Here is a 12,947-nt window from a genome sequence, read left to right on the forward strand (position 1 = left end):
TGTGTGGGGGGGGGGGGGGGGCGATACCAGCGATATTTATTTTCAGGAGTATTGGAGCTACGATATTGGGGGAAAGGGAATCCGTGGCGGCGATATATTGGCGGTCCACCATACAAAGTGAAAACAATCAATGTCCAAGAAGGAAGTCACAGTCGAGATATGTCCCCATGATTCTACAAACAGATACAGTTGTGAATATGAAGATTCTTGAGAATCAGTTAAAAGAAGGCTTTGTACAGCATTAAACAGTGGTTGGACTATGGACAGAAACGTGAGACTATGATGCAAACTGCTGGTCTAGATTAACAAACACTTCAACAACAAGTCTATAAGACAGGGATCTATCACAATTTATCATTAGATAAATATTGAAATCTAAAAGAGACTAAACATTTCACTTCATTGATTTGGTTAGATTGCTTGGATTTCCCTTGCATTGTCCCTCCATTTGGTGTAAACCGTTTTCAAGCAGTTTAACACTAAATGTGGATTCCTGTCCACCCACAGCCCGGCTCCTACTAAAGGTATGGCTAAGGCAGAGATTATATACTTCATTGCAGCCAAACCAATTCATACAAGCAAGCAATGGGTGCTCGGGTGCTCTGAAAACAGTCAGATGACTCTCAGCCAAACAGGCATTAACTTCCTCACCAGCACAAGCACAGATGGGATTCTTTTTCAGCATTAAAACCATTTAAAACGTCTTAACGCTGAATGAAAACACACCACCGTGGGAATACAGACACTGTAACCACTACAATAAGATGAAGCAGTTACAGTGTCTTTTTTTTTAAATTCTTTATTTTGGTGTGCAATAAAAGATAGACATACAGGCTTGTATTGCCACGACAGCTCTACAAGCTCGATGAATATAAACAATTCCATACAGTGTCATGACATGAGAAACAAATGCACATTTTTATATGGTAAAGGGATATTCTTCAGTATATGCTGTAGTACAATTTGCGTTACAAGTATATGCATGCTTAATAAAATAGACTATGTGCTGGAAATGATAAGAAAAGCCGGCAAAATATATATGACCTCGCTAGTAATATAACTGCTTATACATGAATTAGTATTCACTGATCAGAGAGGCTGTACATCGCTAGGTGTGTGAACAGACTAGTGCATTTAGACTTTAGAAAAACATTCAATCTAGGACTAGTTGTGTCGCTTGAAAACTATGTGGAAATCAATAAACTGATAAATGAAAGTAATCAATGCAAACCATCTTCAGTTGCAGTAAAGAGTCCTCGGCAGACAAAAAGCAGACATGACAGCGGTGCAGATAAAAGAAACAGGTGTCCCAGTAAACGTAAAGTAGTTGTTGGACACAGGTAGCCAGTTTTTATTAGGCACTCAACCAACTCCAGATTTCAAGGCCCGCAGCTTAGTATCAGGGATCCGCTCCGCTGGTGAAGGTTGTGGCAGGTTCTGGGCTTTGTGCCGGTGTGGATCTACCGCGTGCGGTGTCCCAGTTCTGGGTCGTCGTAGATTTCCGCTGCTGACTATGAGTACTGTAGGTGACTGTATATCTCGGCACCTCTTGTTTGTCAGGCAGGTGATGGTGCTGGGATCCGAGGCTTTTGGTGGGTTGCTGGTTTGTTGTCGGTGCTTCCCCCCCTGTGTGTGCTTGCGGCTCTTACTGGGTGATGGGGGTTTAAGTAATCCTCTCGCGTGTGACTGTAGTGGTGTTGCTTGTGATCCGCAAGTCAGAGTTGGGTGTTTGATGCCCCTTAGTCTGCTCTGTTTAGCTGTCTGGCCCCCTGGACGGTTGGATATCGGGGCAGCCGGTGCTACTTCTGTCTTGTGCTTGTGCGGTTGAGAGTGTGGCTCGGTTCTCTGCTCAGCCCCTAGGTCTGTCAGGAGCAGAAGGGCCTCTAGCTTCTCCCAGAATATTTGGAAGGTCCTGTTCAGCCGAAGCTCGACCTCTGGAAGCTCGCTGTGAGAGCTAGGGAAACACGCCGCCTCCGCCATTTTGAGTGCCTTGTCTTCGCTTGTGGCAGTCCCCTGTGTCACCGCGGCATTCTTGCCGGGCTGTTTCAGGGTCTCCCGAGGGTGGACCGGGATAACCCCCTCCGGTCCATAGGGGGGGAACGGGGGTCTGGTCTCCGTCTGTCGGCCGCCAGTGCCAGCAGGGGAGGGGCCGTCTCCCTCACGTCGGCCACGTGTGTAGGCCTCACAGTAAGGGCCGGTGTAGTAAGCCGGGGTCATCGCTTAAGTGGCATCGTTGTGTGCCCCTGGGCTTCACCTGTCCTCTGGGGCCCTTTTTATATCGTTATCAGATCTCGTTTTGGCTTTGTAAATCTCTACAGTGTTTTTTTAATAGAACGTGAGTGTTTTCAACAACACTTTTGACATATTATAAGTTTGGATAAAAAAACAAAACTGCCCTATACAAAAATTACAATACTCTGAACAAACACTTATAGACACAGTATCCAAACCATTTTACTTTTACCCTTATTCAATTCAAAAAGACTTAATAAATCACATGAAACAATTTTCAACTTAGAAATAGACCTTGAAAAATAACAAACTGAAAAAACATGAAGGAGAAAACGCAGAGGTTAAAGATTTATTTTGAATCATGCAGCAGAAAGAGCAAGCGAACAGATCTTTGAAGCTCACGTTCAAGTCATGCATTGGTCATTACTAAAGCAGTGAGGATCAAAAGACAATTGCTGCTTTGGAACAGCAAACCCAGAGGTGTGCTTTAAACTTTGACAGTGACAAAATTGACCCTCAGTAGCTTCAACATCAGCTGTTTCAGAGTTCTCCAAGAGCTGTACAAAAACCCAGAAACAAATAGCACTGCTGGAGCTAGCAAAATATCAACATAATGTATATAACTCTGAAATATCCAATCATGCTCAGTTGGGTTTTGAAAACAAGCTGAACATAACATCTCCAAAACAGAAAAATAAAGCTTGATACACTACTAATGTATAATCAGTATATCCTACTAGTGAGGTTTCTTATTAACTTTCCCCACGGAATAAGTAACATACAACTTCAATGCCTCAGTTAAATTTGATGATGCTGAAAGAAATTACAGTCTTTCTGGGACATATCTGTACACTATAATACACTCTATAATAAAAAGAAGTATCAAATCTGCATCCAGTTCATTTCATCCTCATTGTCTGCAAAAAAACATCACATGGGGTTGGCTGAGGTGACGTTTCAGCAGCCACCTGCAGAGCAATAAGCAATATCCACAGATGGCCTATGCAGCATGAAATGGTGGTTAGTGGCCACTGGCCATTTCTGGAGAGACAGGCAACTTTCCATCCTCCAGTCCAGTTTCCCCCTGGACAAATGGGGAAAAGGGAACATGACGGCTGCCCATGGACTGTGGGCTGGTGTAAAAGTTGCAAGAATGTTGCAGAAAATGGAGGAGTTTTAAGTGGATCAGAGGGAAGGGGATTTACCAGTCAGCAGGATCAGTTGAGGGACCCTGACTGAATTTCCCACCCTCCCTCCCTCTTTTTTGGTGTGCTTGTGTGGTCTCTCTTCGTTTTTTTTTCTCGGTTGTCACAGCTGCCGGGTTTCCTGGACAGTGCAGTCAAAGGAAGGAGTATGACGCAGTGTCACCTTGGGGAGACTACAGTGGGCACATGGATGATGGCTAGTGATGGCTGTGTTGGGCACTTGGAGAGTAGGATGGAGAACTGTCTGTTGGGCTCTCATTCAACAGCTGAAAGGTTTTAAGAATATTGTGTTATGGTATAATAAAGCTGTGGCATTTGCCCTTATCTACTGAAACAGGTGTCCAGCATGTTTTTGGGGGCAACAGTAGGTTGGAAATGGGTCAGCAGTCATTCTTGTTGCTCCCTCTCTTCAGACTTAAAATAGCAGCATTTGTGCTGTGGGTATTTGTTTCTTACTGTACAACACTAAACAATCTTGCTCTTGTTTGCTAGAAATCTCACTGTCCTTAGCACTAGTCCAGCCACAGTTCACAAAAATTCTACATTGCCATGAAAAGCAAATCCCAATGATTTTATTTTTGCAAACATCATGGAGAAAGACCTCCCTGAATTTCTCACAGTTAAGATGAAGACTATATGCAAAAATTACAAAGCTCAAGAAAATAAACCCTAAATCTCACGAAAACTGTTAAACCTTTACTACCAACCCAAAATTTCGTGTTAACACAAATTTCATGTTTAAAAAACACACAATACATGCACATTCTGTGCTTTTTACAAAAGAATGTTAAATGAATTGCATATTTTGTTTAACATAACTGATGCACACGTTGCCAGAAATCAGTGTCTTTTACAGTAATGGATGTTACACTGAAGAAGTTTGTGGGCATATCCCATGATTCTCTCTGAGCATATTGTCTTTTGGGGTTGCTAGACACCATGGGTGGTGTAGTTCATAGAAATCTTCATTTCTTACTGTGGCGAAACCAACTTCGCCACTGTGAACTGGAGAAGCCTGGTTGCTAGCCTCCTGCCCTGCGACTACGGCCCATGGACATATTGCTCTATAAACACTATATTTGGGCATGTAATAATTTATATTGCTGCTACTGGCCCTTTAAAATCAGCGATGGACATATTGGGACTTTTGGGACTAATGTCCCTTTAAGACTTTGTAACATATCACAGTAATACTGTCTTAAATATTATGTACGTATTTATGTGTTCAGTTAAACTGGGGATATGTAGAAATGTGTGTTTTATGTGTTAAATGTATCAGAATGTAATTTTATGTCTTTTACTGTCTTTTTGCAACCATGTGGTTAATGGAGTCTGACTCTAGTCCTAGATAATTGGATTACTTCTCCAATTATCTCCAGGGCAGAAGGGAGGAAGCCGGGATGCATTGTGGGGGATGTTTTACTTCTGTTTGAGCCAGATGGTCGGATTCATGCCATTTTTTAATGCCCTGGTCGGATTCATGCCATTTTTTAATATGTTGTTCCCCTGAATGGATTGATTGTGGATATGTATTTTTATGTGAATGTGATGTATGGTTTTAAAGTTATGAAAGTTGTGTAAAAGTATATTTTACTCTGTATGCATAATGGGATTATGTGTCACACTAAGGGGAGGGGATGTGTGGGAGGTAACATCTATGTCATTGGTTCTTTTATGCCTCCCCCTGGGTGTGGCCTGTATGTGTGAGTTGGAAATAAAAGCCAGGCTGGATGAGCCAGTCGAGAGTTCCTGCTTAACCCTCAAAATGAAGTGTCGTCTCGTTCTTGGGGGGAATTGGATTGTAAGCTGACTGCCAAGAGTGTAAGCGGATTGTATGCTTTTCTTGTTCAGCTGTTCCAGTTCGGAGTGTTATTTCGTATCCAGATCGGGAGTTTGGTGTTCTGCAGTAGCTGTGCCTGTCTCTAGAAAAGGGGATTATCGCCTAAACGGATTTTTCCCCTTTTATGCTGAAACGGTCCGTTACACTTACCTATTGCAAGCACTGCCTTCATTATAGAAAAGAAAAAAAATGAAAAAAATGATATGCTCAATGTATTTATTCTTTAAGGACGTTCCATGCCATCTTAACAACATTTGGCTTTAACAACGTTAGGGCAGCATGGAATGTCCTAACGTTTTGGTGTGAGCATGGTAAGTTCTGGGGCGCCTCTCTGTCAACTGGAACAATATTTAGTGGCCCCAGACTAACAAATGAGCTATATGCAGCACTCAAAGTGATCACACTTAGGATGAATGGAATATCTTCAAACAAATGTTACAAATGTACACTTTTCAAGATTAAGTAACAAATACAAAAGAAACAAATTTAAACCAATGTGGCTTAGTGGGAAGGTAAGCCAAGAAATGAAAGATAAGAAAAGGGCATTGAAAGAATTTAAATCAGACAACTCAGAGGCATCCTATATAAGATATGAGGTAGCCAATGATGCATGCAAAAAGGCAATTAGATGGGCTAAACTCGAAAAGGTGGAAGTGATTGCCAAAGAGAGGAAGACCACACCCCTCAAAACAAAATAGTGTAAGTACACTGAAATCAGAGATGGATGTGTTAGTAAATAAAGACCAAGAAAAGGAAGACATTCTAAATAATCATTTTTCTTCAGTATAAATTAAATGGGACACTATAGTCACCAGATCAACTACAGCTTATTGTATTTGTTCTGGTGAGTATGATCAGTCCCTTCAGGTTTTTTTGCAGTAAACACTGTCTTTACAGAGAAAATGCAGTGTTAACATTACAGCCTAGGGATAACTCCACTGGCCACTCCTCAGATGGCTACTAGAGGTGCTGCCTGGGGAGACACTAACCTTTCCTCATAGAGATGCATTGTTTCAATGCATTTCTATGAGAAGATGCTTATTGGCCAGGGCTGTGTTTGGTTCTGCCCCTGATCTGCCTCCTTGACAACCTCAACCAATCCAATGCTTTCCTATGGGAAAGCATTGTGATTGGCTGAGATCACTACTTCTAATGATGTCAGCCAAGAGACGGGTCAGGGGCAAAGCCAACATTAGCAGACTTGAATGAAGGTAAGTTTTAACTATATTTAGGGGGAAGCAGAGGGGCTAGATAGTGTTTTTAACACTATAGGGTCATGTTTGTGTTCCTGAACCTATAGTGTTCCTTTAAGGAAGAACCTATGGCAAGAGAGAAACAATTGAGAGCTAGAAGAAATTTGCAAAAACATTTTGATTGGATGACTCAAGACAAGGTAATACAGCAACTAAAGAAAGTTAATAAAAGCAAAGCCCCAGAGCCTGATGTTATTCACACATGAGTGCTTAATAAGTGTGGAAATAAGCAAAACTCTGTTCATAATCTTTCAGGATTCTTTCCTTTCATGAATTGTTGGAACGTTTGGAAATTTTAAATTTGGAACGTTTAACAGAAATATTCTATATGGAGAAGGCTGGCAGTTTTTGGTTTGGGGCAAGTTTACTCAAACTGTTTTCAAACTGAACCAAAATGAGAAGAGAACTCAGCATGCAGAAAGTAAGAGACATGCTGAAATATCTTAGATAATGAAGGTTGAACCCAGGAGTATTCCCACCACTTGTAAATGTAATAGCTGTTTTTCCATGGGTTCTCAGATACTAAGAACATACAGTGAAATATAGAGAGTTTTGTGGAATCCATAAACCATCTTGCCATCACCTTTTACCATTTATGAGTGTTGTGCATTTAGTAAACTAAAACAAGAATCTCAGCATCAACTATTTCACAGATCCTATTCTCAGGAAAATATATATATAAAAAAAAAATAGAATATGATATAAGAAGACATGGCTGATATAAAAAGAAATGCATTTGGAGGAGATCCTGTTCATAGTTATGTAACTTATGTGACGTCAACTTTAAATATGGCAAATGCCCTTTGTCATTTAAATTTTAAAATAAATGCTGCTTACAGTCAGCTCACGTTTGCTGTTTTTCTGATGCTAGAAGATAGCATTCCATGTGTTTATTGATTAATCTCTATATCTTACAATTGCAAAAAAAACTTCACATAGCTGTCTAGCATCTATATTCAAAGTGAAAAACGTCATATGACATCTCCATATATCATGTTGCTATGAGTCAGAACACATGCAGGTCTGCACAATAGCCCTAAAGCTGTCTCTGTATAAGGAGCAGACAGAGACAGCTCACTCCTTTGCAGTATAAGACAGTAGGACAAATACGAGCAGATATTCTGATTTGCCCTAACTGATTTGTTCAGCAAAGTTAATTGAGGGTGCAGCCCTTCAGCCTAGGTTTATGATCACCATTCATGCAATGGATTCTATAGAAAGTTCAGTCTGATTGATACACATATCAAAAAAAGATTCCATATTACTATGATAAATATCCAGAAGTTTAAAAAAAATAATGATTTTAAATAGCCAATAAGTAATTTCAGAGGCCAAGTCTTCATCTTACCTCTGAGTTTATACATGTCTCCATTTGCCGAGTATACTGCAATCATGTTGGGAAACTCATCACTCAGAGTGATCACAGCTCCTGAAAGTGACAGGGATCCTCTGGGTTTTTGGTTTTTACTTGTTTCTGTCACAAAATACTGCAGGGTACCTGAGTCGAAGTCCAAAATGAAATATCTTAAAGAAAAGAAGAGAAAAATATGACATTGTTATATGGTCTTCCATCACTAAAATGCACACAATCAAAACAGGAAATGTGAAATATTAAAGAGGTACTGTCACTTTGCAGGTTTTGTTTTTTCATTAATCATTTTTCACTTGAGTTTTTTTTTTTAATTGTTTCCCAGTTTTTTTATATATATATATTACATTAGGAACTACTTTTTCTTGCAGGCAGAATGATCTTTGACACTGGATGTAGCTTAATCAAAGTTCCATCTCAGTTGTTAAACTTAATTTACCCACAAACCATCGTTTAAAATAAACCAGTCGAAGGGAAAAAAAACAGACATCTTGGACATGTGATAATAAAATGGTGGCACCCAAATATTGAGATCCAGTGAAAGACAAACACATAATTATAAATGAAGTTGTAATCATTAAAGGAATTCTTTAGGCACCCACATTACTTAATTTAAATGTATTGGCCTGGGTGCCATACCCCTCTGGTTTTAACCCTGCAATGTAAAACATTGCTGTGAAACTCAGCTATTGCAATCGGATGGTCTCATAGAGACAATATGATTGGTGCAGTGCAGTATTTTGCCACATGTGAAAATTGGCCTCCAAATGAATTAATATGGGACAGCATTGGACTGGTTGAGATCATCAAAATTAATGATCTCAGCCAAAGACAGCACCTCAGCAAGGGAGCGAAGGTAAGTAAACTCCTTTTTCTTCCCCCACAGGGTCCAGACACTTCAACATTGAGCAGGCATAAGGAAAGAAAAACTGAAATAAATTTTTTTATTTTTAAAAGACACAGCTGTGTCACTTTAACAATTAAATGTATGACAATAGAATATGTGTGGATGATAAAATACCAAGTACAGTTTAGTTTCTCTTTTTATTTGCCAAAGCCACATTAACAGAAAATAAACTACCGGTAATCAATTAACACACTGATTTCCCATAGGAAAGCATATGGATGCTACTGCACATGCGCGGCATACAGCTGCCCTGGCCAATCAGCATCTCATCATAGAGATTCATTGAATCAATGCATCTCTATGGGGAACGTTCAGCGTCTGCATGCAGAGCGTGGAGACGCTGAACCTGAGCGTGAGTGACTGCCACAAGAGGTGTCCCAAGTCAACAATGTAAACACGCTCTGAGTGTTCTGAAAACGTAGTCTTTACATTGAAAATCCTACAAGGACATGCTAGAGACACCAGGACAACTACATTAAGCTGCGGTGGTTCTGGTGACTATAGCGTCCCTTTAAGAATTGTGTTTTTCATGTTCAAAATTAAACTTTGTTAGTTTAAAAAAGACTGGCTCCTAACTTTTTTTTGGCATACTGTGCAGCTCTGCCCACTGAAGCACCTTTAGTAGCCATCTGAGTGACTGCCATTAGAGGTGTTCTAAGGCTGTAACGTAAACACTGCCTTTTCTCTGAAAAGGCAGTATTTACGTTAAAAAAGCTTGCAGGGGCAGGTTATACTCACCAGAACAACTACATTAAGCTGTAGGTGTTTGGTGACTACAGGGCCAGCCCAAGGCTTTGTGCTGCATGGATGTAAGGATGAAATTAGGAACAGTATTCTACCTAAAACAGACAGATTTGTGGTTGACAAGGCCCATTTTAGGTAAAGAATTCAATATAGCCAAACTGCTTGCAAATGTATTGATGAAATGTCATTTCTACTTCATATTTTCTTGAATATCCGTGTCAGAACTGCACATTGTATAGAGAGATTGTAGCTGTACTCTCTCAGAAGGATACTATCATTTAATCTGGTCAAATAAAATAGCACCTGACAAGGGGAGTCCCCATTGGTTCTAAACAGCTCACGCACATAACATTTGACGCATGGGGACAAATCAATGACAAATCTGTACACAGTCGTAAAAACCATCGCCTGCAGGTTTCATATTATTGAAAATAACTGTATATTGTTGAAATATATATTTTTCATGTATTGCAAGCATCCCTATTTTGAATAATGAAATGGTGGAGTGCTTCAAATTTATCAAATAAGTATCGCTCTAACTATAGTGCCAAAAATATAACATAGAGTGAACACAATTGTAAAGTTGACAATAATTTCAAACTTTAGTAGTGTAAGAAATGTCAATATTAATGTGCATAAACCTTTTAAAGTGCAAAAGTGCTTATCAGACAACCCAACATACATTATATAAGCATACAATAATGTACAAATAATGTGCAAAAACCACAAAAACGGTGTTTTAATAAATACAAGTGTAAATACTATTAAAAACCACCTCAACTTTTCAATATTATTTGTGTGCAAAAAGAAATGCGCTACATTCACAAAATCATGTTCAAAACACACTTTTAAATGTGATATTCACAGTAAATGAATATAAAACCCATGTATACAAGCTTTTTGATCAACAAATGTACCTCGAAAGGAAGAGAAAAGAACATACAATAGTGCAGATAGTCTGAATAATATGGAGGAAATTTTATATTATACATAAAATCTTCTGGTATGCTCCCTCACATTCAATAGAGCCAAGAAATAACTCTATGGTAAAAGCACTTGAGTTTGTTTCAGGCAACTCCTCCCCTCTTTCGTTGATAAATATATCAGTTTTTTTTCTCAACCAGTTTTAATTAAAATCACATTAAAAGAAAAAAGGGAACAGATATAGTGAAGTACCATCTCATGTCATGTGTCCTTAAGGGTTTAAGACCGCAGGGCGTTCTATGCCGTCCCCATTTTGGTGGCTCTAAACGTCGCAGGGCGGCATAGAACGCCCTGCGATCTTTTGTACTTACCCGGTCGCCGGCGATCGCGGTATGGGGGACTTACCTGGGAGCCCAAGGAGTCCCCCTCCGTCCTCTTCGCCCCCCCCCCCCCGGGCCATGTGATCGCTAAACCCTTCGAGGACCCTGCGATCACATGGACGGCATAGCCGTCCAAGGCAATGCCAGCAGGGGTAGTGCCTGTAATGACAGGTACTCCCCCTGCTGTCTGAAAAAAATAAAAAAAATGTTAAAACAGTGTAAAATAACATATTTAGATCATATATATATTTATTATATATGTGATCTAAGTATATATATACATATATACACACATACACATAAATATACATACAATGTCTACGTGTATTTTAATATTAATATATACATAATTATATATATATATATATATATATATCAAAATACACGTACAATGATATTGATTAAATATATATATATATATATATATATATATAATTTCCATTATATATATATATTTATATATAATAAAAAAATAAATAAATATATAAATACGTTAAAAAATAAATAGATAAAAAATATATATACATACGTAATGTCGTTCTAACTGTATTTTAAAATTAATATATATATATTGATATCAAAATACATGTAGAACGAAATAATATATATATCTATATACATAAGTATATACGTATATATCACTATATATATACCTATTTATAAATAAAAATAATACAAAAAATGATATACATATTTATATACACATATATATATACACATATATATATATATATATTAATTCTGCGTATATATTTATGTAATAATTTTACATAATTAGGTCATTTTATTAATTACAATTTGCAGGAGCTGCCCGACAACCCAGGCCGAAAGGTCAGGGAATTTAATTTTCTAGCACTATATTTAACCCTTTTAACTTTCCAAGACACCATAAAACCTGTACATGGGGGGCACTGTTTTACTCGTAAGACTTTGATGAACACAAATATTAGTGTTTCAAAACAGTAAAATATATTACAACGACGATATCGTCAGTGACAGTGAAATTTTTTGCATTTTTCACACACAAATGGCACTTACACTGACAATATAATTGTCGTGATACGTTTTACTGTTTTGAAACACTAATATTTGTGTTCAGCGAAGTCTCCTGAGTATAAGTACCCCTCATGTACAGATTTTATGGTGTTTTCAAAAGTTACAGAGTCAAATATAAGGCTTGCGTTTCAGTTTTTTCACATAAATATTTGCCAGGTTGCCTTTGAGACCGTATGGTAGCCCAGGAATGAAAATTACCCCCATGATGGCATACCATTTGCAATAGTAGACAACCCAGGGTATTGCAAATATGTTCAGTTTTTTTAGTAGCCAATTGGTCACAAACACTGACCAAAATTTGCATTCAAATTCGTTTTTTGCATTTTCAAATATTAAGATTAACTTTGGCCAGTGTTTGTGACAAAGTGGCTACTAAAAAAGACTGGACATACTCCATTTGCAATACCTTGGGTTGTCTACTTTTGCAAATGGTATGCCATCATGGGGGTAATTCTTATTCCTGGGCTACCATATGGTCTCAAAGGCAACGTAACCAATCTGGCGAATTTCAATGTGAAAAAAATGAAATATGTAACACGCTATATTTGACCCTGTAACTTCCCAAAACACCATAAAACCTGTACATAGGGGGTACTGTTTTACATGTGAGACATTGCTGAATACACATATGTGTATTGTATTGCAGTAAAAGCAAACAGTATTTTGACATTCACAGTTAAAATGTCATGTAGAACTAAATAAAATTAAAAAATTCTTATTTTCTCTCATTTTTGTAATATTTTTTTCATATTAAATTATGTTCCATACCTAAATATTTGATGTTAAACGAAAGCCCTGTTTCCCCTGAATAAAATGATATATAATAAGTGTGGGTGCACATAATATGAAAGAGGTGAATTACGGTTGGACAGACATATAGCGCAAATGCCAGGTTTTGTTTACGTTTTGTTTTGATCACAACTTGTACATTTGGCTGCGGTCTTAAGGGGTTAAACCAACATGATCACAGAATTTAGTTTCTTGACGTGGAGGTCTACAGGTCAGATGAACATATTGGATTTACGTTATACAAAAGA

General features: G+C 38.3%; 1 protein-coding gene across 1 annotated transcript in view; it reads right to left on the reverse strand.

Annotated features, from left to right (window-relative positions):
* OSBPL10 (oxysterol binding protein like 10) overlaps window positions 1-12,947 on the reverse strand; it is a 451,647-nt gene that overhangs the window by 342,803 nt on the left and 95,897 nt on the right. The window contains exon 2 of the mRNA XM_063452222.1: window positions 7,879-8,054. Within this exon, the coding sequence (XP_063308292.1) occupies window positions 7,879-8,054 (176 nt within the window). The remainder of the gene's footprint in view (window positions 1-7,878; window positions 8,055-12,947) is intronic.

The sequence above is a fragment of the Pelobates fuscus genome, chromosome 4 (genome assembly GCF_036172605.1).
Source record: "Pelobates fuscus isolate aPelFus1 chromosome 4, aPelFus1.pri, whole genome shotgun sequence".
Taxonomy (NCBI): Eukaryota; Metazoa; Chordata; class Amphibia; order Anura; family Pelobatidae; genus Pelobates; species Pelobates fuscus.